General features: G+C 36.8%; 1 protein-coding gene across 1 annotated transcript in view; it reads left to right on the forward strand.

Moving 5' to 3' along the window:
• UNC13C (unc-13 homolog C) overlaps positions 1-27,683 on the forward strand; it is a 559,224-nt gene that overhangs the window by 443,416 nt on the left and 88,125 nt on the right. Inside the window, exons 22-24 of the mRNA XM_059371954.1 lie at positions 3,736-3,813; positions 8,660-8,737; positions 25,219-25,307. Coding sequence (XP_059227937.1) covers positions 3,736-3,813; positions 8,660-8,737; positions 25,219-25,307 — 245 coding nt within the window. The remainder of the gene's footprint in view (positions 1-3,735; positions 3,814-8,659; positions 8,738-25,218; positions 25,308-27,683) is intronic.

A 27,683-nucleotide genomic window follows, 5' to 3' on the forward strand; every position in this document is an offset into this window, starting at 1 on the left:
AAAAATGAAGATAGGACTTTGTGGTTAATATAATTAGCTATTTCACAGTAGCTTCAGACTGTTAGAATGCGTTTTGTTTCATCATTTGGGACCTTTGGTCTTGAAAACCCTATCCTTTTTGGAATTGGGATCCTTGTATCAGAATATTGAAATCACATTCTCTTCCTAGGACTTATATTGATTTAAACTATCTCTCAGAGAAAAGACATAATTAATGATATCTGCAAACAGTTAGGAAGATTTGGCATTGTAAAATGGTGCTTGAAAGGATAATTTGTCCTTACTAAAGCATATATAAGACTCAATAAACCAATCAAGTGCTTCACATTTCATAGCTGTGATGAGAGGCGAAGAATGTGCACAGGCCATGGATATTTCTATGGCTTTACTGCTTCTCTCTCTCTCATTTATTTATTTATTTATTTATTCATTCATTCATTCATTCATTTATTTATTTTTTGAGTGCTCAGGGACACTGGAGATACAATGCTGAATGAGATGCATGTCTTTCTTGTTCTTTGGGAGCGCAATCCTAATTTTCTAAAGTAATGATGATAATTAATTGAACATTGCTATGTGCTAATAATCTCTTAATTATTCTTCACTACAACCCCGTGACCATAGTACTGTGATTTTTCCTAATTATTCAAATGATGAAATAAGTTTAGAAATTTAAGTAACTCAAACAAGCACCCAACCAGAAATGGCAGGGTTCGTGAAATGCTTTTAACCACTAAGCCATACTACCTTCCCAGTCTGGTGTCATCACGAATCAACTGGTGAGTTGGAGAGCAGAATCTCAACATTTCTTTTTATGCTCTGGGCCAAGCCTAGGCAGTCGGGGGGGCGGATTCTGCGTTATGCTGCGTGTGTTAAAATGCAGTGCTAGAAAGCACCGATGTGACTTTCTAATGTCACTGAACAGATACTACATCTCTTGTCTTCCCTGCGTTGCTCTAATACTAAACGCCCCCTGAAAAGATGGATTTTGAACGAGGGTTCTTAATTGCAAGAGTCATACCCTAGAGGGACCGACTGGTTGTGTTGACAAGATATTTAGCCCACTTCTAACACATGTCATTAGTTCAGGAGATCCTACTAACTGACTGACAGCTACCCCCTCAGTGACAGAACTAGCTGCCATCTAATGGGAGCAGAGTGAGGATGGAGATATTTTAGTCCTCCTGCTTGATCTGTAAAAGCAGAGCATCCCTGGCTTTACCACCGTAATCCTGTTAGAATGTCACTATTTAATCTGGAGTTCTTTGAATGATAGTTCCTTTGTGCACCCATAAAAGAATCATCCATACTTTTGACTCTCTCTCCATTGTAAACTCTACTTTCTTTCAGAACATGATGCAAACAGCTTCTGTTAGGCTCTTGCCTCTCGCTCTATGCTGCCCTATTTCTGAAGCCCAAGAGTCCCACAGAGAGAAGTCATTATTAGCCAAGTCCACGTACTCTGGAAGAAGTTCTGTCTTCCAGGCTTTGCTAGGTACCCCTTCCATCAACAGATTCTTTCTGAAGAGTTATCCTCCACCTTGCTATGCATTCAGTAGGACTGAGATTTTCAAACTTTAGCTTGCATCAGAATCGTCTTGGGGGCTTCTTAACGCACACCAGAATTGCTGACTCAGTAACCCAGGAGAGGACCAGAGACCTGGAACTTCCACAAGTTCCTAAGTGATGCTTATGAGGCAGCAGGAGATGTGTCTTAGGTCAGTATGTCTCAAGTAACTTCTTACGGACATTAAAGAAATAACGTCTGAAATGGTTTTACTTCGTTGAATAAATTAGAGTGAAATTGGAGTTGCCCCTAAAATGTGTGTGAGCACTTTTATCAAGTGTACTTTGTACATTAGTAAAGAAATGGATGTTCTCGTTGCCAGTGTATCCACAACTCCCACAGGCACAAGGCTTTACACCATATCCTACATGGCTGAGCTCTCCTCCTCAGCCCACAACTCATCCCGGATTGCTAACAACCATCGGTGTTTGTAGGCTAGTGGATGTGAGATCCTAGGATCATTTCCTTGTCCCCACGAGGGAACTGAGCAGACCAGGATTTTCTTGCAGAGTCAGGTGCTGGGCTGTGGGAGATACCTTGACAATAATCAGAAATGAGTGTCTGGATTCTGCTCTCCACACTTTCTCTGGAGCTAGTTAGAATTTCTGAGTCACAACAAGCTCCTCGAGTCTGATTTGTCTTCCTTTTTGTTTCTACCACATAATGAAATGTTTCTAAAGAGTTTACACTGTCATTAGAACCTGTACGTTGAAAGCAGTACTTCTATGTATGAGTGAATTGGTACTTCACAGGTAAGTTCCAAAGTGAATTTCAGTATTGTATCTGAAGGGATTTGAACAGCTGCATTTGGACGATACTTCAGTCTGATCAGCCATCTGTTTTTCTAGACGTACTGCTTGATAAGATTTTATATTTTCCAAGGCCACTTTCTATTTAAACTGATGCATATTACCATGATACTTTGTACTTCCACAAAATATCAATTTTCTTTCTCCATTTTATCCCTATTTCCAGGTGTTCACCATGATCTTAAATGCCCATAAAACAAGTTCATAGTTCTGTTTGGTGAATTCAGGCTTGTCGAGTAAGAGATTAAGCTAAAGGAGAGATGTTTAGAGTGTCTCCTGAATTGACCTGAGCCACAAAGAAAATTCAGATGAATACGTCATACAAAAAAGGAAACAAGGTTTTTTGTCCTTGGTTTTCTGTGAAAAGAGATAATCTTTATCTATAGTTAGTGTTGCTTTCTCTCTTCTAAGAAAACCATGTCCGCATTTGGTTTGTGATCATTCAAGCTATATAAGTAAAACTGGTAGGATACAAATTCATCAATGTATCTTGAAGTAATTGAAATAGAATTTAACTAACACATGTATTTGTTTTTTCCTTATTTTGCATAACTAGTGGAACAGAGGGCATCCTTCAGCTCACAAATAGTTATTAAATGGAGAAGGTAAATGCAAAATTAGGATGAAGAGGATAGAACAAAGGCAAAAATTAGGCAACATTTTTAGGAAATAATGCACCAATAACTAATTGAGTAAATTAAAGGTAAATGTATTGAAATAGTGTGATACAACAAAAGTCTTCAGAGGTGGTCTTTGATATTAATAAGGTTCCTTATCATAGGAAATTACTGAAAATATTCATTACTAAGGGGCATGTACAGGAATGCTCTGACAACACTTATAATTGTATAAGGTATTTAGGAACATTGTAGAAAGTTGAGAAAATTACCACAACAGTTTTGGCATGCTAAATGTATGTGTGGTAGGGATGAGAGAGGGGTGTAGGAACTGGAAACCAAGAGGAAGGAGTCAAAGAAAAGTTCAGTTATTAAGGAGGGGACAAAAAGAGCATTCGGGTCACTAGGTAGTAAGCATCCAAGCATAAAATAATGTCTCTTCTGCGTACTTAGTAAAGTTAGAAATAAAGAATTTCAGGATGGAGCAGATTATGTTAAAATGGAATGAATTAATGAGCTCATGTAGAATACCTTTCACATGTACTCAGAAATATTACAAATTGTTATCTAAGCATGGTAGTTTGAGATCCTTTTTTGGGCAAGGGTATACATTTAATCACTGCATCTGTCCCTCTCTCTTAGCTGAAAAAGACGTGAAAAGTTTGCGTGGATAGCATTAAGCTGGCTAGTGCGTGTATAACTGGATACATTTAACCAGGTACATTTCCTGCTTTTCCTCTAGACTATCAATAAAGTACTGCTTCAGTATGCTGCGATCCTATCAAGTGACTTCAGTTCATATTGTGATAAGGAAAATGTGGTAAGTAAACCTGTGTCTACTTTCACGTATTCCTCAGTTGAGATCCATTTTTTTAAAAAACAAATGAGTAAGCAAGAGATTTTTTTTTCTTTCTTTCTGTTTTCAAGGGTGATAGGGAATAGGGATCTCAAGAAATTGTTTGAATACTTCTCTGGGAGTCCTGCCTGATCTGGCTACAGTATAGCAATCAGGGGAAGGTTGAGGGCATCTCAATGCCAAGCCAACTTGTGGTTTTCCATGGCAATAGGGAGAAGACTCACATAAACAATTAAAAACCCACATAATCATGAAACAATGAAGCAGAGAACTAGGAATTAAAAACTTGTTTATGTTGATACCAGTCACATAGTTTGGACACTGGTACAATTTAATTGAGTACAATTTTTCTTTCAGCTTTCAAATAAATTGAGAAAGATAGTTCGTGTAAGAAGTAATGCTGGTTTCTCCTCTAAATCATTAACTTAGCCTTTTCTTTTCTAGATGATTAAGAAAATCTTGGAACACTGGAAAAAAATTAAATTAACAAAATGAAAGAAAATCTTTATAAAATTGAAACCAGCACTGCAACTTAATAAAAGGCACCAAGAGATAAACTAAAGCAAGATAAACTTAAGTGATATAGAGTATAATCAGTGGTAGTCTGTGGTAGAAAGTGAAATCTTTCCTATTCACCAAATGTCATTTTAGGAGAATTATATTGGTAACATAATAGAAATGTTTTTAAAACACAAAAAAAATTTTAAAGAGGATTTTTAAAGAGGAAAATCAGTTTTGTTTTGTTTTGTTTTTTAAAACAGGATTTTAAGGGAGGAATATCAGTTTTTTGCTCCTCAAAAAATTAGTTCCTACTATCAGGCAAGTTTAAAAGAGAATTCTCAGTGAAACTTCATTGACCTCTGGCTGACAGCTCATTAATATAAGTCAGTCTTAATGGTTCTCGAGGGTCCCAGAAGATGCTTCTTTCTCTAAAATTAATATGCTGCCCAGAAATTTTATTAAAACTCACAGATATTTCAGCAGTGATTTCTAACTGCTATAGGTTTATACTCTAATAGACAAGACAGGATATTTATTTACTGAACCTATATATTTGCAATTAAATTCATAATAACATTTGAAAAGTAATATGTTGAAAATCAAAAGAGTGCCAGATAATTTCAGGAAAAATTCTGATTATATCAGGATAGCCAACTTGAAATTTTTAAAAGGTAGCTATGAATTACCAGGGATAGTTCTTGTCATTCAGAAAAGAAAAACAACCTTAAAGACAGCAGACTTTTCGCTGTATTATGAGTTAACATTCTGTAGTTTATTTTTTAAAACATGGGAGAAAAATCATATATCAATGTTTATTATTCTTTGTATTTTTCTGTATGTTTTATACTTTTATTTTTTTTTATTTTTTTATTTTTTTAAAAAGATTTTATTTATTTATTTGACAGAGAAATCACAAGTAGATGGAGAGGCAGACAGAGAGAGAGAGAGGGAAGCAGGCTCCCCGCTGAGCAGAGAGCCCGATGCGGGACTCAATCCCAGGACTCTGAGATCATGACCTGAGCCGAAGGCAGCGGCTTAACCCACTGAGCCACCCAGGCGCCCCTGATTTATACTTTTAAAATCAAGTATTTATAAAGAAAGAAAACACCCTTGCAAATATTACAACACAGGAACTTTTCCTCAGTGCTTTTCTTTCCTAGTTCCTGATACGTTAATGAGTCCTAGACTCTCATTCAAATACCAAGCATCATTTCAGTATCTCCATGAAAGAATAGCAATAGCTTAGTGTATGCTTTCAGCTGAGATAAATTGAAGAAATTCTCTTGTAGATTCGTGCATGTACATATAACTATTTCTTTCAGTATCAAGAACATTAAAATTATTTTTTTCTCAGTATATTTATGGGCATATGCCTATAACATCTGCAAATTGATCTAGAAACTTTTTTTTTTTAAAGATTTTTTTTTTATTTACTTGAGAGAGAGACAGTGAGAGAGAGCATGAACGAGGAGAAGGTCAGAGAGAGAAGCAGACTCCCCATGGAGCTGGGAGCCCGATGCGGGACTTGATCCCGGAACTCCAGGATCATGACCTGAGCCGAAGGCAGTCGTCCAACCAACTGAGCCACCCAGGCATCCCTTGACCTAGAAACTTTTAAAGAGAGATATCCCCCTTAACATTTGCTTTCCCAGGGTTCAGAATTAAAGATGACAGTTAGAATCTCTGTAACAGAATATATATTTTCTCTAGCTGTGATGTTTCACCTTGAAAATGGATCACAAGTTTTTTAATCCATTTTCTCATACTCCAAAAGTAGCGCTGCAACACATATAAATCAGAATTATTTGATTTTGAATATTTTAAAAAAACCTTTTTCAACTCACAAACATACTTTGGTCATAGAGAAATGGCCCTAGTCCCAACACAAATTTCATATTCATTATAGTTTAGGTTCCTAACTTTGTTACAGATTTAGATCAGATGAAATGCATTATGATATTTTTATGGGAAAAGCCAAACTGTATACAAATAAAAAGATGATAACTTCAACATAGGTTATTTTATCTAATTAAACTCATCAACAAATGATACTTCTGAATTAAGTTACTATTCTCTTTACTGTGTATGTTTTCAGTACCTACAGAGGTGCTTAAAATAAAAGCGGTTTCTAGATTAGGTTTAAGGCAGATTTGTGTAACTCAGTCCTCAGTAGTGATTTGATAAATTGATTCCATAAAATTGATATTTCAACATTTCAAAGTCAGAGAAATCTTAATGAAAGAGAAGAGTCTCATATTTATTTTTTTCTCTCTCTAGATGACTGCATCTTTTTTCTATATGTAGCCTTACCTGGGGTCAGTAGCAATCCATGCATATTATTTATTTATTATGTTTCTTGGTTGCTCTTTTCCATTGGAAATTGTCATATTAAGTGAGCCTATAGTTCATTTTGCTTCTTGGTTGTTCTTGTCCATTGGAAATAGTCATATTAAAAAGACTTGGAGGTTGGTTTTTATTTATACAACCAGGGCACTAAAGTACTAAAGTACTGTTTTGGGTACTAACGTACTATTACATGTGCCAAAAAAAGATAAACTTAATATCTAATAATCATAGAAGAGTCTTCCTAGCTAACTTAGATCCATGGGGAGCAGAGTGATACAACATTTACCCATGCACTCTTCCTGGTTCTCATTAAGAGTCCTGGTCTTTCTTTGAGCTTCATTTCCTCCTCGTCAAATTCAAGCCAAACCTTCCTCTTCTGCAATGAAAGGGAAGAGAGAGAGAGAGAGAGAGAGAAAGAAAGAAAGAAAGAGAAAATAAATCTTAATGACTCCATCCCCTAGTGGGGGTTCACTTTGCCTTTGGGTCAGGATGCTGAATCCCTGAAAGTTCTGGCCATGCATACTGCAGAAAGTTTAAGCCTAGAGCAAGTGGCTCTCAGTCACAGCTGGGGACCAGAGTCATTTGTGGAATATTGTGGTTCAGCTTACTGAACAGAATCTATGGCAGATAAATCTTAGATATTTGTGTTAGAGAAATAAAATATTTATATGACCGGAATCAAAGGAACAGAATCAAAGTTTAAAATTGTTTTCATAAATCGAAGTTAGGATGTGGTCACTTTAAGAATCAAGTAGAAAGTTTTTCAAAGGTCAGTAATGTGGTTGAAGCAATAATAAAATCTTTCCACTGATGTGTGCTAACACCTCCCTGTTGTCCTTTAAGTCCTTTCTATGCCTAATTCCTTATTGGCTCATTTCCCAGAAACTCTGAAGATATATCCATTTTATTTTCTTTCATTCTTTTCCTCCCCCAAATCAACTGGCTTTTTGAATCAGAATGCAAGAAATAGAAATTATTCTGTAACTATTCTCAATTCCATTTTCCGGTGATAAATTAATTCCCATTATTCTAAGTCCGTATGTAGTCCTGTCCCAAAGCTTTCCACCTGCATGTTATTGTTCTATTTCCACCTTTTTGGAAACACAGCATCAAACAACATTTTTAAACATGTATTCTGTGGAAAGCTCTGTGAGGACTCTGGGATCAAGAAAAAGCAGAAGACATAGCAGCATGCATGGTGCATTTAAGGTCAGTGGGTGAGACAGTGAAAAGCAATATAAATGTAAAGTCAAATAAAACAAATGTCAAGTGAGTGACAAAGGGATATAGTCTGGGAAAGAGAAAGCTCAAACCTGGAATGATGGATGTGATTCAGATAGGCAGTGAGGTTCAGGTGAAGAGGCCACTGCCAAGCCAGGTCAGAGTCTAGAAAGCACAGGTGTTTTGGGGGGAATAAGCTGCTTAAAGGTGAAAGTTATTCATATTTCAGTAGACAGAGTTGGGAAGGAAAAACTAGTTTGGAGCCAGATAATTAAGGGCCTTGAGTACTAATGTGCAGGCTTTATCTATAGCCAAAGAGAGTCTATTAAATGTGTCTTTTTTTTCCCCCTCCGCTGGATTTTTAAAATTCAGATGGTGTTTTGGTTTTTTAAATGTGAAATACTGGCAAAATTAAACTATTACCTTTTTCTTAAGTAAATCTCTAAAAACAGAATTCGGCTCAATGTTAATAATAAAAGAAATAGTAGTAGTAAGTCCCCTATGGTTTATTGTCTGGGGTGTATTATTGAATTGCATTCCCCAAAATGGTAACATTTCCCCCTTCCATTCTTAACTTTTAAAAAGTAAAATGAAAATAGAAGGATTATTGCCAAATATAATAGGACATCAGTGATAGTTGTATACTTAAATCACATTTAAGGTAAACTTATTCAATAATTCAATTCAATAATTGTATGAAGGATTCTCACACCACTTTTTTTTTTTTTTGCTTTATTTATAGCCCTGTATATTGATGAACAATATTCAGCAACTGCGGGTCCAGCTGGAAAAAATGTTTGAATCCATGGGAGGGAAAGAGGTGGGTATATTTTTATGCCTGTATTTGCCAGATATCTACTTAGAGATCATCAGCAGTGTATCTCTTTGCTATGGAAAGTGTCAGTCAAGTTTTTTACATGAGTTAACTAAAGACAGGATATGATAATACTCTAAAACACCATTAACAACTGAAGTGATCATTAACCACAACAGAATACGGAAAGTAAATGCTTTAGAAGTGTGAATTGCAGGAGGGAGATGGCCTGTAGCCTTCTGTAGTGTCTATGTGTAGATGTAGTTGTATGTACACAAATATGGACATATATGCTAATGATGGGTACAGTTCTACAAACTACAGATTTTTTTTTCACCGTATTGCGCAATGTCAAGTTGGTATCAGACTTTATGTTCTGAGATGCGTTTTGTGGTGCTAGCAATTTTTGATGTATCAGTGGTTTATTGTTCACATCTAAAAGTCTCTGTCAAAATCTGCTGTGTGCTGTGTCTGTAATGTGTCATGTCTTTGTCCAACATCTTTGACTTGCCATTCCCTGAGCAGAAGAAGGAAGGAGAAAGATTCTTTTATAAGGTTTGTGATAGTAAGCATCTTATCCTTTACCTGGCTGTTTCCCCTAAACCTAAAGACCATTGCACTTCTGATTTGTTCTCATTTGCTTGTTTGGATCAGGCAGACAGTGAAATGTTAGCTGTGCACCTGCCGCCTCCTGCTGTTGCCACAGTTTTTCACAAACCACCACGAGCGTCCAGGGACTTGGGGACTGGAGTTGGTGCCAAGAGGGAAGGTCATGGGGTTGGCATTGTCCCACCCCAACCCCTCCCTAAAACAACCCCAAGGGCAGCTAGAATGTAGAAATATTTCTGTTTCAGATTTCAATTACCGTGTTCCTTATTGTGGTAAGTGTACAACACGTATGTGAAGCGAGGTTGGATTTCGAAGCAAAGATCCCTTTTCCTTCTAAATTTACAAGGCTGAAAATGCTTCTTTTAAGAGCGGGCTTGTTCACGTGTGATGTTGCCGTTAATCCCAAGGACCCATTTGTCCATTTCCCTCTCTTAAAGCCTCAGTCTTTTGAAACTGAACTTGCCATTTAGGGTGCTACAAACGAGAAGTGCTAGGATCTGTGTGTGAAGAAGGTACAGAACTTCAAAAATGAACTTTCATGGGTTATGCTTCTGCTTCAGTGTCTGTTTATTACAGCTCCATTTCCTCACAGTGTGTTAGTGGTTTCTGCAGTGTGAGGGCATGAGCCTCATTTTTAAATTCTTTTGCTGACTTAGGTGGGCACAAACAACTGGGGATCATAGTTGGAGAGCCCCTTTTTAATTGGAGTGATGTTTTATATTCAGACTTTAAGTCCACTTTCTGTTTGAAGAGCCATGAAGAGATCAATGATTTCTTGTGGGAAATTCTGCCTCTTACTGAATTTTAAAGACCATAAACTGTGGAAGGATAAAGTTATATTTAAAATGCCACACTTCCAGAAATTTCTCCTAATGCTACTTCTGCTTCCTTACTCTCTTCCATTGTTGGACTCTAATGTGACTAATACCCAGCTGAGCTGAGTATTAATAAGACAAAGCAAACCTGTCCTTACAGGAAGCTGTGTGGGCCACGCTGCTCACTAACCAAAAATGTTGTGGGGCAGTTTAGCTTATTCACCAAACACGAATGGCTACTTTACCTAGCATAAAATGGCCAGTTGGCAGTTATGTGGGTTTCACATGAAAAATTTAGATACAACTCTATAGCTAAATCATAGGACTCTTCTTATTGGAGAAAATAATGAAGAAAGAAATCCTGGGGTTCATGCCTTCTACCCTCATGACTCTTGCAAGGTCAGTTGCTAAATTCCTCATACATAATTTAAAGGGAAAATGCAATTCAGTGAATGAAATAATTGTCCAGTTTCTAACACTGTAATTTGTTAGGAGGCAGCAAGGACCCCAGCTCCTTTCTTTTCCTGCATTTAAATCTTATACATTCCTTCCCTTCCTCTCTCCATCATCTTTTGATGTTCTGTCTCCTTTCTACACACAGTTTCTTTTATCTTATGTTTTCTACTTTCACCTCATCATCTGTTACTGGAAAAAGCTTTCAGCACTCCCAGTCAGCACTGGCATGGGGACTGATGGAATGTCAGGAGGAAGAAAGACCTGAACTCAAGTCTGGGTGTCACATTGAACCTCCCATGAGAAAGAACTGTGATTGACACAGATTTATGTTAGAGTTGCTCTTTGCTACACTCGACCTCCTCAGGGCACCAGAATCTCAAAATAACAATCAGTTACCTGTAGATGGCAGGATGGACTTGGGTTGCTTAACTGGGGGCTTTTATAAGGATGGAAAAGGATTTTATGGAGAATGACACAACTGACCCTTTGATATGAGAGGTTTATATGGAACTTATTGCGGGCATGCTCTGCTCGGTGGCCTTGAGAGGGAGCGCAGCGTGTCCTGACGCCGGTTCTCCTCTCACCCTGGAACTCCTTATAAAACCTTGACTGGTGGTGTTGGGGGAAGCTTCCCTGCCTCCTCCTTTTCCTTTTAGGAGTTTCTTAGCTTTTGTCCCCTACCACTTGTGCTAGGATGTGCACTTCTTGCTGCAGAAGTCTAATTAACAAATGATGAATTGCTTACGTACTTGCTCAGTATCGTTTTGGATGCCACGTGTGTCTCCGCTGGCCCCTAACAGCAGCATGGCTCGCCTGTCCCACCCCTGCCAAGTGCTCACCCCTCGCAGGCCCAGTTGCTTGATGCCATCGCTCTCTGCTGCTTGAACCTCCACTGTTGGGGTAGCTCTTCTCTCCTAATAGGATCAGCCTCTCTTCCCTCTGGAAACAAATATGTTGAAAACTTTTTTTTTTTTTTTCCCTTAAGGCGGGAAAAAACCAAACAAACAAAACAAAACTCTCTTTTTCTGGGTGAGGCTGTTTCCTGTCGGAGGCTTCCAGGCAATCCTAACCAGATTCTATTACCACCTGCATGCATGATATCCTGGACGTCATGTGGGCACACTTTTTTCTTTTCTTTTTTTTTTTTTTTATCTAGCGCCCTACTTAAAAGAGTAAAACAAACCGCTAAATTTCTTTTCCTCTATTTTGACTTTCCCACACGCTTTCTTGTGTAAAAACGAGGAGCATGTTTTGACATGACAACTCTGATCACTGTAAAGAATATAAAAAAACATAATAAGTCACATGGGCCATGAAGCGAGTATAATCTTAGAAATGAGGCCTGGAGTCGTGTGTGTGTGTGTGTGTGTGTGTGTGCGCGCGCGTTTCTTTAATAAAGCATCTCATGTGATTTTTCATGTGTATATTGTTTTGGGACACATTAACTAAACCAGATGAAGTAGCCAAGCCCCGGTATTGTGCTGGAAGTTAAATTATGTGCCCCACAATCGCCCTGCTTCATTATCAGTCTTTTTAAGACATAGTAATGGCAAAAATATTGTTGGGATGCCAGGTAGTAATTTTCATTACTAGTGAATGATCGTTTTATCATTCTCACATAGCTCAAATACCTCAAAAGTAAAATGGATGTACTTTGGTTTACATTATTTTGATAGCTTATTAAACTCAGTATAACTTAGTATAATTGAGTGTAGAGCAACTGCAAATAAATATACAACTTGTATTCATTTTTTCTTAAAAATAATATAGCTACAGCCTATGAAAAGGACTTTTTTGCATTTCCTTGATCTGCAATCTAATTTGTATAAGTACATGAGAAAGAAAATCAGATAATCCAAAATTTAATTTCATTTCAGGAAGTCGTAGGTATTTGTTATGGAGCTCTGGAGAACTCGTAGTAATTGACTTAGAAGAATTATGACCACGCTCTGTAAGCGGAAGAGGCATTACTCCTTCACAATATTGTATTGGCACAATCATCTGAACGATAGAATTCATAATTGTCCATAACCCTGCTAACTTCCTGACAGTATTTCAAATGCTAGAAGTTAGTCATCATTAAGACATTTAGGGGTAATAAGGGCATTTGTTCACTTACCTAAATTCTCTTAATTCTGTTGGCCACAAAGCAAACTAATTAGGCACAGTGGCAATATTATTTTCATTGCTGTGTCTCAAAAACATAATGAATTTCTTGATGCATTTCACCATGGTAGACTTTGCTGAACAGTGCCATGGAATCTGGAACATAACACCACCTATCCTAAACATGTGTATATTTTCATGAGCAATTTAACTACACTTTTGTTTCAAAAAAGCATTGTCTATATGCTTTTTCATTTTTTTAATGTTGAATTTGAAGAGTTAGAAACTGCATCTGACGGAAAAGTGTATGCATGTAGCTGATTGAAATTCACTGTAAAACCTGTTAGCTGTAAGGACTTCGTCTTCAGCTAAGCAAATCCCCACTGGAGAGGACAGAAATGAACACCCATCATATTTTTCTGAGCATTATCCTTTTAACTTTATACTTGCTGGCAACAGGGGGGTTGAAAGAGCACTGTTTTAAAGGAAATAATACTTTACGCTGATAGTTCTTGAACTTCAGTATACATCAGAACTGCCTGGGTTACTGATTAAAACACACATTGCTGAGTTCCATCCCTGGACTTTTTGATTCTGTAGGTTGGGCGGGGCCTGATTATGTACTTTCCTAACAAATTCCCAGCTGATGCTGTTCTACTGCTCAGAGAATTACTTCTCTTTGTTTTCAGAACAGCTATCCAATAATTAGGAAATGGCTCTGAGTGCCCCTTTGCCTAATATGGGCAACATATTTGACTGATCTACTTAATGCTTTGAATCTTGAGGACACAAATGATACCATATGTTTGAATTGGCCTTGAGACAGCATGCAGTCATACAGGCAAATATCCTGTTGTATTAGGGCATGCAGTAATCCATAAGTATAGGTGACCAATTAGTAGTGATAAATTAATATTCAGAATTTTTCTTTAACATTTTAGACTTTATGCTTACATTTCACACATAATCTTATCAAAAGGTGGTGACATTGTATGGAGGCTAAGCTTTATGTTCAAGTTTCTGATCTGTCTCACCTTTTCTTCTTAATGTAAATAGTGATATGACTCACTAGTTAATACATTAATGAGAATCTACTATTTTCATCTTTTCCAGCAATTACAAAGCAAATTACAACATATGCATCAGATGTCTTAGATAAGAAAATAGACAATGTAAACTAGTTGTAGCTCCCTTTTAGATCTCAAATTGTTTCCTAAAACAGTTTGCAAAGTTTTTTTTTTTCCTATTTTATAGAAGAATCTGTTGTTGCCAGTTATATTTACCGAATCTATAGGGCAGCAGGAGTTGAGATGGGAGTTTATTAATGGAGTCAGAACAATTAAAGTAATAAAGTTTGGGAGTTGGAGACCCCCTCACCTCCCCCCACCGCCCCCCAGCCCAACACTTTCTAAATTTAAAAATACCTTTTAAATGAAAGTTGTAACTGTTATATCTCGCCCTGCAACAATTCGAAAACTAAACTGAAACCTCTAACCTCTTAATGTGTACACAGAGTGCAAAGGTGGGCTGTCCTCTGGCTGAATTCAGTAAGAGCGAGCAGCTATTTTTAGATTTATGATGGCAGATAACAAGGAGAAGTGAGCGTTTGAGGCTGTGGCCTTTCATTCCAGCAGCATTCAGCTCTTGCGGGGTTTCTCTCTCCTCAGAGTCATCTCTACAATTATGGTTAACAAATCGGACTTAATAGAAAATTAAAAGAATAATGAGGGCCAGAAGGGCAAATCACATAGAGGTGATTAATAAATATGATTAAGAATGTAGTGCCTCTACCATGGAAAGTTCAGCTAGGTGCTACGCTTGTGAAATTAAGGCAAGGCGCTATCTAGGACGTTTCTGGAAGAGTTTCTGGGCGAGTGACCCAGGTCACGATGAAGTACAGATTGAAGCAGGTGCTTCTGGTCACCCTCATTCCCCAGAGCATTCCCGGGAGAGCACAGGGTCACTCTTGTGCCATCGGGCCTCTTTTGAAACTCGCCTGTCTCTGAACCTTAATAAAATTTGAAAGAGAATTCAAGCCACAGCCAGGAGGGAAGGAAAAAAAAAAATTTTAACTGCCATTTTCTATAATAGGCCTATTTTATTGTCTTGTGATGCTCTTCTACTGTGATTGTCTGCCTTCACAAACCATTGATCCATGCAAACGAGACAAGCTCACCTCCCTAACCCAGCCAGTTCCCGTTCTCTTCTCGTGGTTGCTTGGGGGACCCTCTGGCACCTCATGCAAATGGCTGAGGGAATTGTGCCCCTACTGATTAATGCTCAACAGGTACTCAGTCCAGTTCACTGAACAGACCACATTCACATCACCTAACAGCAGATGGACACAGTAATCCGGACAGCAGAACAGGGAAGCCAGAGCGAGACAGGGTATAAAGGCGGCTTTTAACAGAATGATTCCTGAACATCAGTTCTGTGTCTTGTTTCTTCTACCCCTGACTGAATCCTACTCTGTCTGGTTTCATGGTTAGTCAGCCAATAGATGGAGCTAAAAAGCCCAAAGTTCCTTCTCCGTCCAGTTATTATACTTATTTTTTTTAAATGAGGGTTTTCAGGAGAGACTGCCTTTAAAAAAAAAAAAAAAAATGGCTTCTTAGTCTTCTGCTTCTCAATCCTCATGTGTCCCCAGATACGTCAGAGAGCATGGCACGTTGCCTCAGTTTTCCCGCTTGTAAAAACGAGCTGGGGTGGTACTGTATGGTTTCTGAAATTCATTCTAATTCTAAAATTCTGCGGTTGTAAGGACAATCTCGTTAGCAATCCAAAGAGTTGAGGCATAGTCTATAGGTAAGACAGAAAAAAAAAAAAAAACTTCCAGTTAAGAGAAACTAATGTCATGTTACTCACACAAGGTTTGAAGGTATCATTTTTTCCCATGTACAGAGAAAAAGGAAAGGCATTTTTTCCCCCTTCAATTGTCTAGGCTGAAGAACCTACCTTAACATATCTCAAAGGCATTTAGTTGATTTGAAGCTCTGTGACAGTTGGATTTACCGCATACTCGCTTTAATTAGGATGAGAGACAGCTACTGACATTCAACTTTTGAAACCAGAAGTTAGAAGCATTAATTTATATAACTGATACTCTACCACAACAGTTCATGCAAACCTGAATGGCATAAAGAAAATGTCAGAGTCTGTTTCTTAAAATGGTCTTATTTTGTAAGTTGTTGGGGGAGAGTCTCTTCTAGGAGGAATCAAAAAGGAAAAAAAAAAAAAAGAAAAGAAAAAAAGACCCCAGGGTAGCATGGGTGGAGCTAGGACACATTTTTTTTTTTTTTTTTTTTTTTTTAATACAGAAGACCACGTACGTTTTTAAATTTCAGACAATGTACCATAGGCCCCATGCTGAATGCCATACCTCTACAAAGTGATTTAGGACATTCCAAGGAGAGCAATTTCCTGCTGGATTCACTAGGGAATGTTCAGTGATTCCTCAATCATATATTGTAAGTTGAGCTGACCATTTTAGGATGGATAAAGTCTGATCACATAGAAGTGTTGGAGAGAAGTTATATTAAAAAAAAAAAAAAGCACACCCCAGATAAGATTATAATAAATTGTTTGAAGCACTTCCTTTGTTGAAAGCCAACTGGTGAGGTAGCAGGGTTACCCTTCATTAAAACAACTCTAGGTATAGTTAGGAGGATAGAATAAAAAAGGAAACAAGAACACAATTTTGAGATAATTGCATTATAATCTAGATGAGAAAAAAATTCTGCATCAGAAATTGAAGAGGAGAGGACAGATAAAGTATTTCATAGATATCATCATATTTGGTATCCAAATGAATGTGGAAGGTAGAAGGCAAAGAGGAATCAAAGATGATTTTCAGATTTCTGCCTTAAATAACTGTATGCTATCGATCAAGTCAGAGACATAAGTTAAGGATGGACAGGTAATAAGTTCACTTTTTGATATGTTGACATTTAGGTCATCCATGTAGAAAAGGTGGATAGGCATGGGAGAATATAGACATGATGCTCAGACCCCTGTTAAAGCTGTAGATATAGATTCAGGGGGTGCTAACACAGGGGTGGGAGTTAAAAGACATAGGCATGGGTATGATTGCTCAAGAAGAGAGCATAGAGTAAAAAAAAAAAGAGTAAGTGAGGAAGGGAAAATATTGATATCTAAGGAGTACAGAGAAGAATGAAAGTCAGAGACAAATGATAGGCAGAAAATAGAGCTAGGAGAAGGTAGTCTCTACAGAAACAAGGAATAAAAAGCTTGAGAAAGCAAAAGTGAATGCAGCACGAATGGGCTGAATAAAGTCACTGGAAATCACAATTAAGAGATCACTGGTGATCTATATGTGAAAATTTCAGTGTTGTACTCAGAAACTATACTAGCATAGTTAAATATTTAAGAAATAAGGAGACTGAACAATTTGGTCAAGAGAAGAAAAAAATTACTAATAAGATGTTGATGAGAAGAGAGTACAAAATAAGTTGGGGTTTTATTTTTTAAATTGTTCTTTTTTTTTTTTTTTTTACTTTAACAAAATACTGTTTGAGCACACTTAACAGGTTGTGGTCATAGAGGTAAAGATAGAGGGATGGAAAATAGAAGGGGATATTTGATGGGATAAAATCCAACAGGAAGAACCAAGAGCTCAAGTTGAACAGTGTTTTCCTTGGAAATGAGACTTTCTTTTTCATAGAAAGAGTTATGAAATTTGCATTTATTAAAGGATTTTTCTGCAAAAATCTTCAGAGTGGAAAATCCATCAGTCTGATGATCCAATTTTAGACCCTGTGTAGATGAGGCTCAGGGAGTAATTAGTCTCCCTGCTCTGTACTGGTTTCGGGAAGCAAATAAGGTAACTCGAACACTGATGAGCTGAACAGGAGGGAAAATAACCTAGTAAACTGTAAACAACAGAAAGGAAATGAGATAGCAATGAAAAATGGAGAAAAGGAATCAAATTCACACAAAATATCTTCCTTCCCACAAAGATTTTATTTTTCAAGAGTTTGTGTTGAGCTTTCAAAAGAGTTTAAATGCCTCTTTCCAACTGACTAGTTACATCTCTAGCAAGAGTTTGATGGTTGGATATACAGTTGCTATTTTAAGAGGGTGAAACATTTACTCCCTTTACGTCCCTTAGGGAGAGACTTCATGCTGGTAAAAAATGAACAAACAAAACATGCAGAGTGGATATGATAATAATATTTTTAGAACCAGCTGAGTATCAAGACATAATCTGACTTGGTCTGACAATGAGACAAAAATTTGATATCAGGACTGAGTTTGTAACTCCAGAATATATGGTTGCTAAGGAATGAAACATTTCAAACACAAAAGTATTCTATTAATAGTCAATGCAAATTATGACTCCAAGAAGGAGCACTCTGGATATCAGGATTTCCGTTGAGGGAAAATTTTCATGCTTCTTTCGGCCCTCACCTACTTCCTCAAATATTTGGTGAATGCCTGGGCATCCTGGGACGGACACCCAGGATGGACAGTTAAGGAAGATAGATTTCAGTGGAAGAGATTAATCAGAGAACAATTAAAAGAGAGTCGTATAAAACATTGTAGTCGACAGCACAGTTGGTGCAGAAGTTAGAGCTCCTAACTGCGTGGGGCCAGAAACACGGGGAGGAGGGAGAATTGAGGTGATAGGTAAATTGTCTTTTAAAGGAAAAAAAGTAGGTCTTAAGGAAAAAGAACTTAAAAGATAACTTGCATGCTGGCTATCTCTTCCAGACAAGTAATTTTTATTATCACAGCTCAGTGGTGTTACCTGCATGTTACCAGCCTTGATTTTGGGATTCTAAAACCCTTCATGGAAAGTGGTTAAGATCTGTTTTGAAAGCTTTACTGTAAATTCACATTTTAACTTCGTATTCTTAAATTTTCAATGTGGAGCCATTTATTGTTTATTTTTTGCCAGGGAAGTTGTTTAGGTACACATGGTAATTCAGTTTCTCATTAGAATAAATTTAATAACTGTTACTTTTGTTTTGTTTTTACTTTTTAAAAATTGTTTATGCACCACACTCAGTGCTCCATGCAATATGTGCCCTCCTTAATACCCACCACCAGGCTCACCCAACCCCCACCCCCCCTTCCAAAACCCTCAGTTTTTCTCAGAGTTCACAGTCTCTCATGTTTCATCTCCCCCTCCGATTTCCCCTGACTCACTTCTCCTCTCCATCTCCCCATGCCCTCCGTGTTATTCTTTATACTCCACAAGTAAGTGAAACCATATGATAATTGACTCTCTCTGCTTATTTCACTCAGCATAATCTCCTCCAGTCCCATCCAGGTTGATAAAAAATTTGGGTATTCATCCTTTCTGATCTCTATCACCACACTCTGATATATATACATATATAATACATACTACTCCATTGTAAACATGGACCATATCTTCTTTATCCATTTGTCTGTTGAAGACCATTTTGGCTCTTTCCATAGTTTGGTGACTGTGGCCTTTGCTGCCATGAACATTGGGGTACAAATGGCCTTTATTTTCACTACATCTGTATCTTTGGGGTAAATACCCTGTAGTCAATGGCAGGGTCATATGGTAGCTCTATTTTTAATTTCTTAAGGAATCTCCACACTATTTTCCAAAGTAGCTGCACCAACTTGCATTCCCACCAACAGTGTAAGAGGGTTCCCCTTTCTTCACATCCTCTCCAACACTTGTTGTTTACTGTCTTTTGATTTTGGCAATTCTGACTGGTGTAATGTGGTATCAATGTGGTTTTAATTTGAATCTCCCTGATGGCTAATGATGATGAACATTTTTTCATGTGTCTGTTAGCCACTTGTATGTCTTCTTTGCAGAAGTGTCTGTTCATGTCTTCTGCCCATTTTTTGATGTGATAATCTGTGGAGTGTTATCAGCCCTTTTTCTGTACTGTCATTTGCAAATATCATCTCCCATTCCATGGGTTGCCTCTTTGTTTCCTTTGCTGTGCAAAAGCTTTTGATCTTGATGAAGTTCCAAAAGTTCATTTTCACTTTTGTTTCCTTTGCCTTTGGAGAGATGTGTCTTGAAAGAAGTTGCTGCAGCCAAAGTCAAAGAGATTACTGCCTATGTTCTCCTCTAAGATTTTGATAGATTCCTGCCTCATGTTGAGATCTTTTATCCATTTTGAGCTTATCTTTACGTATGGTGTAAGAGAATGGTCGAGTTTTGTTCTTCTATATGTAGCTGTCCAATTTTCTCTTTATTGAAGAGACTCTCTTTTTTCCCCACTGTATATTTTTTCCTGCTTTGTCGAGGATTAGTTGACCATAAAGTTGTCAGTCCATATCTGGGCTCTCTACTCTGTTCCACTGGTCTACGTGTCTGTTTTTGTGTCAGTACCATGCTGTCTTGGTGATCACAGCTTTGTAGTAAAGCTTGAAATCAGGCAACACGGTGCCTCCAGTTTTGTTTTTCTTTCTCAACATTTCCTTAGCAATTGGGGGGTCTCTTTTAGTTCCATACAGATTTTAGGATTGTTTGTTCCAGCTCTTTGAAAAATATTGGTGAAATTTTAATCGGGATGGCATTGAAAGTATAGATTGTTCTAGGCAGTGTAGACATTTTAACAATGTTTATTCTTCCAATTCATAAGCATGGAATGCTCTTCCATCTTTTTTGGGTCTTCTTCAATTTCTTTCATGAGTGTTCTGTAGTTCCTTGAGTACAGATCTTTTACCTCTTTGGTTAGGTTTTTTCCCGGGTATCTTATGGTTCTTGGTGCTATATTAAATGGAATTGATTCTCTAATTTCCCTTTCTGGGAAGCATTAATCATGTTTAATGCATGCTTTTGATGACTACTTCAATCTCATTACTAGATATTTGTCCATTCAGATTGTCAGTTTCTTCCTGATTCAATTTTGGAAGTTTATAGGTTTCCAGAAATGCATCCATTTTTTTTTTTGAGGTTGCTTAACTTATTGACATATAACTGTTGATAATAATTTCTGATGATTGTTTCTATTTCCTTAGCATTAGTCATAATCTCTCCCTTTTCATTCATAATTTTATTAATTTGGATCCTCTCTCTTTTCTTTTGGATTAGTTTGGCCAGTGGTTTATCAATCTGATTGATTCTTTCAAAAACCAACTTCTAGTTTCATTGATGTGTTCTACTATATCTCTAGTTTCTAACTCATGGATCTCTGCTCTAATCTTGAGTATCCCCCTTCTTGTGTGTGGGGTTGGCTTAATTTGTTATTGACTTTCTAGTTCTTTAAGGTGTAAAGAGAGCTGGTGTATTTTGGACTTTTCAATTTTTTTGAGGGAGGCTTGGATGGCTATGTATTTTCCCCTTAGGACTGCCTTTGCCATATCCCATAGGTTTTGGACTGATGAGTCTTCATTCTCATTGGTTTCCATGAATTGTTTAAGTTCTTCTTTGATTTCTTGGTTGACCCAAACATTCTTAAGCGGGGTGTTCTTTAGCTTCCAAGTGTTTGAATTACTTCCAAACTTTTTATTGTGGCTGAGTTCCAGTTTCAAAGCATTCTGGTCTGAGAATATGCAGGGAATAATCTCAATCTTTTGGTATTGGAGCTGTGGTTTGTGACCCAGTATGTGGTCTATTCAGGAGAAAGTTCCATGTATGCTCAAGAAGAATGAGTATTCTGCTGTTTTAGGATGGAATGTTCTGTATATATCTATAAGGTCCATCTGGTCCAATGTGTCATTCAATGTTCCATTTTAATTATTGATTTTCTGCTTGGATGATCTATTACTGATAGTGGTGTGTTAAAATCCCCTACTATTAATATATTCATATCAATCAGACTCCTTATCTTGATTAACAGTTGGCTTATGCAGTTGGCTGCTCCCATATTGGGAGCATAAATATTTATAATTGTTAGATCTTCTTGGTGGATAGACTCTTTAAGAATGATGTAGTGTCCTTCCTTATTTCTGACTATAGTCTTTAATTTGAAATTTAATTTATCTGATATGAGAATCACTACCCCAGCTTTCTTTTGAGGCCTGTTGGCATGAAAGATACTTCATTCTTTACTTTCAGTCTGGATGTATCTTTAGGTTCCAAATAGTTCTTTTGTAGACAGCATATGGATGGGTCCTATCTTTTCATTCAGTATGCAATCCTGTATCATTTTATGGGAGCATTTAGGCCATTCACATTGAGAGTGACTATTGGAAAATATGTTTTTATTGACATCATGTTGCCTGTGAAGCCCTTGTTTCTATAGTTTGTCTCCATAGATTACTGTTCTATGTCACTCTTGCCTTCTTTCTTCTTTTATAAACCAACTCCCCCCCTTAATATTTCTTGTAGTGACAGTTTGGTGGTCACATTCTCTTTTAAGCCTGGCTGGTCTTGGAGATCTTTATTTCTCCATCCATTTTGAATGTCAGCCTTGCAGGATAAAGTATTCTTTGCTGCATGTTCTTCTCATTTAGTGTCCTGAATATGTTTTGCCGCCCTTTCTGTCTTGCCAGGTTTCTGTGGACAGTAAATAACTGTTACTTTGAATGCTTGGTTTCTTTGTTGTTGTTGTTGTTGTTTTCATGTTTGTGTGTGTGTGTGTGTGTGTGTGTGCTTTTAATAACTAAACAACACTACAAAAATGCAAGTTAATTTTGTTATTTGATACCATATTACAGTTAGAACCTAGCTAAGTTTTAAATCTTGGAGGAAATAAAAATCAGGTAGTCTTTTACCTTTTCAAAGTAGCCAATAATTTCTAAAACAAGCTGTGGGTAATTTAGGTAATAAAGCCTGACAGCCCAAGTTATTATTCTTCACAAACTTTAGGAAGTTTGTAGTAGCAAGGAAAATTTTTCCAATACAGGTACATAAAGAAATGCAGAATTCAAAAATTGGTTACTTTTCTGCCTAAAGAGATTATTTTATAACTAGATGAGTATGTTATTTATAACAGTTATTATTACAAAAGACCTTCAATTTAGCTTCATAATACTGAATACTGTTTCAGTGGTTTAATGGTATGATTTGGATCAGATAAACATCAAGTACTTAACTAAAACTTTCCTTTTTTTTTTGGACTGGGTTACATGACAGAGGTGTTTGTCTCCACCCACTTAGAAACTTAAGCTTCTCTTAGGAAATGGACACTGTCATCCAATATTGAAATTGCTATAGATTTGACAGTTTCAGATTTTCAAGCAACGGCCAATTATTTGATAAGAAATTTCCATTCACAAAATACCAAAGTGGACTAAAATAATTTATGGGAAAATAGCATAATCTCATCCATCTGACCTACCTCTTTTTTGTGTTTATGACTTTAAAGTCATTATCTTAACAAGTGAAAAAACCATCAATATATATCAAACTAATAGGAAAACTAAGCACACATTTTTAAATAAGAAGTAACCCCATTTCCTAAAGAAAACTCTACTCTCATAGCCATTTCCTTGGAGACGGCAGATGTGTTAGTGGGGAACTACCATCTGTCACCCCAAGTGGCTTACCAAAGAGTGGGGAGCCTAAAGAAAATGATGGAAGGACTTCTCTCTCATTCTTATTCCCTCACAATCTTACCCAAATGAAATCAGGTTAAAATTGCTATTAGGTCAATGGCAAGACAATAAAATAAAATAAAAATAAAAACCCAGGCTGCATGGTTCCCTAGGATTAGGAGAGGAAATCCACAAATGTCTTCCTGGTTGAAGTTCGAGGAGTTAAGTTTTATTAGGCTATTTGTGTTTTAAATGCCTGTAAATGTCTTTTTAAAGTACATACCTTCTAATTGTCTTCCTGAATCACTGCCTTACAACCAGTTATAGCTTAATGGAACTCTCAGAAAGTATGAGACTCAAGGATATTCCAATTTTCCAACTCCTAGAGAAATTAATATTTGTTATACTGGCTTGTGTGCTGTGGGTAAGTGCTGAGACCCTGTCTATTGACAGGGACAGAAAAAGATAAAGTCCAGAAGAATCACATCAGCTCTATAAGGGCAGAGAAACTAACCAATGTGGAAACCACCTGATTTTGAGTCAAAGCTGACATCAAGGATTGGTCTGATATAATCAACAGTTAGATGCCAAATGGAGTTTTTTATTTCCATTCAAGTGTTTTTACTTGTGTTAATACAAGCTTGTTGAGATATATAAATATTACTTCTTCCTAACATTTTCTTAGTACTAGAAAACACTCCTGGAGGATTACAGTACTTAATGACCAGTGTATACTGGGACATTAATTGGTCCTAGGCTTGCTCCCAGGAGTTTAAATTGCTATTGGGTCCTGCATTTTTACTGTCCTTCTTAGGTTCTCCTGTTTATACTAAGTCCTCCTTTAATTTGTTCTACTCCCAAAAATTGGCTTTATCCTATCCCTACTTTTCAATAGTAGATCAGCTTATATAAGAATTATATATATTTTCCTTAGCAGGAAAATAATTTCTAAAGATTCAAAGGAAGGATGACTTAAATTTCAAAGAATATTCTAGATTGTTTTACATAAATTCCTATCAACTTGAGACAATGCGTCTCTTACAAGTCATTCTTTTTTTTGACAACCTGTTTGCAAAAACACACTTAATGAACGGAATAAGTTTCTAAAGTGCTAGTAGAGTTTTGGTTGATCCTGAACTTTAATTACAAAAAAAATTCTGTCAGTTAATAGACTGATGTATTTGTTTATGTTTATGCATAGTACAGGTTTTTTTTGTAATCATTAACATTATTTTAAGAACTAAAACCAAGTAAAAAGAATAGGTGCCTTTTAAAAATTTGCATTGGAAAAATAAGCTTCAGATATGTTATCTTGATTTCATTATTTTTTTCTTTTGACCCTAAATTTGCTCAAAAGTTTAACTTCAAACTATAAATATTTGAATTCTTAAAGAAAAATGAAAACAAAATGAGAAACACTGGATCTTGAATTCTGAACTGCAAATTGGCATTGAGGAAGAAAAGTCAGGCCTATCACCTCAGAGAAACATTAGAGGACTTGGATTATTTATTTTTCCTATTCTTTTAATTTCATAGTTACACAGGATAATTAGACAACTATGAAGTTGTCTTCATAGTTGAAGGCATATATAAAAATGCCTTAAAATAAGCTACAATGGAATACTCAAAAATTATTTTTTCTTACTGTTTTTTAAATTTGTAATGGGCCTGTGTATTTACAGGGATATTAAGGATTGAAATACATTTTGAAGCAACATGTGTATTTGACTAATGTATTATATGATATATTTTCAAAGTTATGAAATCACTGTGTTCCAGAGATTATCTTGCCATGCCTTGCATCCCATTGCTGTAACCAACAAAGGCTTTGTTATGTAGTTCTTATTTCTAAGCATGCCATGCATTTCGATCAATTTTTTTTCATATATATCAAGAATTTCCTAATTTTTTCACTTGAATTCAAAGATCGAAAAAGGAACGGAAAGAAGGTATATATGTTCTGTTGTTTGAAGTTTGCCTTGTAACAAGCAAAACACTTGTAGGAGAAACAAAAGCATGCTTTCTCAGAACTCCAGATTAATACTGTTTATGGTCTCTCTGCAGCTAGATCCTGAAGCTAGTACTATTCTGAAAGAACTTCAGGTTAAACTCAGTGGGGTTCTGGATGAGCTAAGCATCACTTATGGTGAAAGGTAAGTTGACCTGAGTAGTTACTAACCAACTGTGTTCGGTTTCAGCTAATAGTAATCATGCTTTCAATGCTGTTTCTCTCCTTTGGCGGGTAAATCCATTTAACTTCAAGAATCTATCCAGGCATTAGCTCATCTGACCAATCTTTCACAACTGCACAATAACCTGATGTCTTGCTACATGTTCCCCAGAACTCGGTGTAATCCTTCAGTTGGGTAGCACATACAACACTATGCTTCAAATTCTGGTTTACTTGCCTGTCTCCCTGACTTTACTGGTATACTTCTTAAGGGCAAAAACCATGAGCCTCATTCCTACATGAAATTCTAGTATTTAGAGCTTAGCAATTGGCTGTTGAAAGAAAGGGAGGGAGGGAAAAAGGCACGGAGAAAACCTTTACATACAAAAGAAGACTGACCTGCCTTTAAGCCATTTATATCAATGTAGTTGAACTTCCAAATAACTGAATCCAACCCCATAACCTAATTAAGTCAGGGTTCTAGGTTTTAGGGCTTAGGAATCTTAATGTAATTACCTCATGGGAGAGTACTGGCAAATTCTTTTTTCATTTTTTTAAAAAATTAACTTTGTTTGTCTATAGTGTGGCTCTAAGGAAGGAACAATTCATCATCTGAGATAAACTTCACTTTGGTCCTATATGAAAAGGTCATTATTTCATCATCAAATGTTAGAATAGACAGAAAAGCAAATACATCTTTGGAGAGGTTTATTTCATATAGAATTTGCTTTAAATATTAGTTCAATAAATGTTGACTTATTGTGTTCAGTTCTCAAGTGACACTAGAAAAATTGCTCTAATGGTGAAGGCTAGCTATCTCTTTGAACACCACTCATCATTTATTAATGAATTTTGGAAAGATACATGCGTAATAAACATTTATTGATTAGATACGCTACATTTATATCAGAAAGACTGAAAAGAAAAAGACACTAAAAGCCTCATGTAGATTTTTTCAAATATAGCAATGATGCAAAGTAAAAAAAAAAAATCCCATACTGGCCTTTTCTTTATTATCAGGGGGATGTTCATTGTCTTTATACAGCCCACCTTCATAGGTGACCAGCCAGAGATAGCCTTATGCATTGAGTTCAGGGTGACTGCTCTGCCTTCTGTTTCATGTTTTTAGCTGAACTGGATGAGTCTGCTTACTTGGCCTAGATGTTAATAAGCAATTTGAAGGTTCTGTTTACCTGGAGGTGGAAATGTAGACATTGTCCCAGAGACATGGGAGCTCTTTGGCTCTGACTCAAGTGACACTTAGTTGATGAGGCGTTTGGTCAGCCAGTTCAGCCTTACCTCTCTTTATTGTAGTTGTGAATTAATATGTGGTTAGCAAAAGACTGTTGCCTTCAGCTGGAAAGGCAAAAATAGAGGTTATTTAGCAAAGTCAGGGAAAATAAAAAGGTGTCGGGGAGAGCAAGGGGTGTTCAGAACCTCCTGGGAAATAAGATGACTAAACAGAATAGTAATCAGAATAGAAATAGAAAAAGCATATTCAAATTACTTTCTGTAAATAGTCAAGTCATCCTTAGGAAAAAATCGTTTTTTTAAAAAGATTTTGTTTTGTTCTGTTTTGTTTAATGAAAGGGAGTTCAGGTTATAAAGGCTGAAATAGGAATTATGATTTAAAAAATTTACGCAAACTTCAGTTATGAAATAAGGAATGGTGCTCTTAGAAGGGCACTGGAGGTATTTTGCTCCTGTGAAGCCAGCCGTTTTAACCTAGATATGAAACTCCTCATTACCCTGTACTATGGCTTCATTATTTTTTAAAATATAGGAACAAATTTAATATTTTGTGAAATTAGGGCTAGGATTATTGGAATAAACAACTGACATGTCCTGCTTTTCTTATAAAAAGAATGATTATTATATATCTGTTGGTATCAATTTATTTCTCCCACAACTACCCAGATCTACATCACACACACACAGGGTGGGGAGCAAGTCTGTAATGCTCAGGGTGACCATGCTGTGAAATCAAACCGGATCATTTTAGTCTGAATCTACCCTCTTTAGAGTCTTAATTAGCAGCTTAGAGCTTTAAAATTAAGTGCATAATTAATTGTCCCAAACCTATTTTATCTGGTGTTCTTAAAACCCACAATTAAATAATCCTAGCGTGTGTTGCTGGGAGGATAATTGCACATCACAGGACAGCCAGCGCAGACCCAAACCACACATCTGAAACCTGGGTTTCTGGGTTCTTGACACACCACGGAGTACCCACTTGTGACTGAAACTAAGTGATGTCATTTCAGTGATATCTTAAAGATGTTCGTACATTTTTCAAAACTGGTGCCACTTCAGTTTTTGCTTACACTTTGGACTTTGGCTTTTGGTTTACTACATTTCT

Source organism: Mustela nigripes, chromosome 13 (genome assembly GCF_022355385.1).
Source record: "Mustela nigripes isolate SB6536 chromosome 13, MUSNIG.SB6536, whole genome shotgun sequence".
NCBI lineage: Eukaryota > Metazoa > Chordata > Mammalia > Carnivora > Mustelidae > Mustela > Mustela nigripes.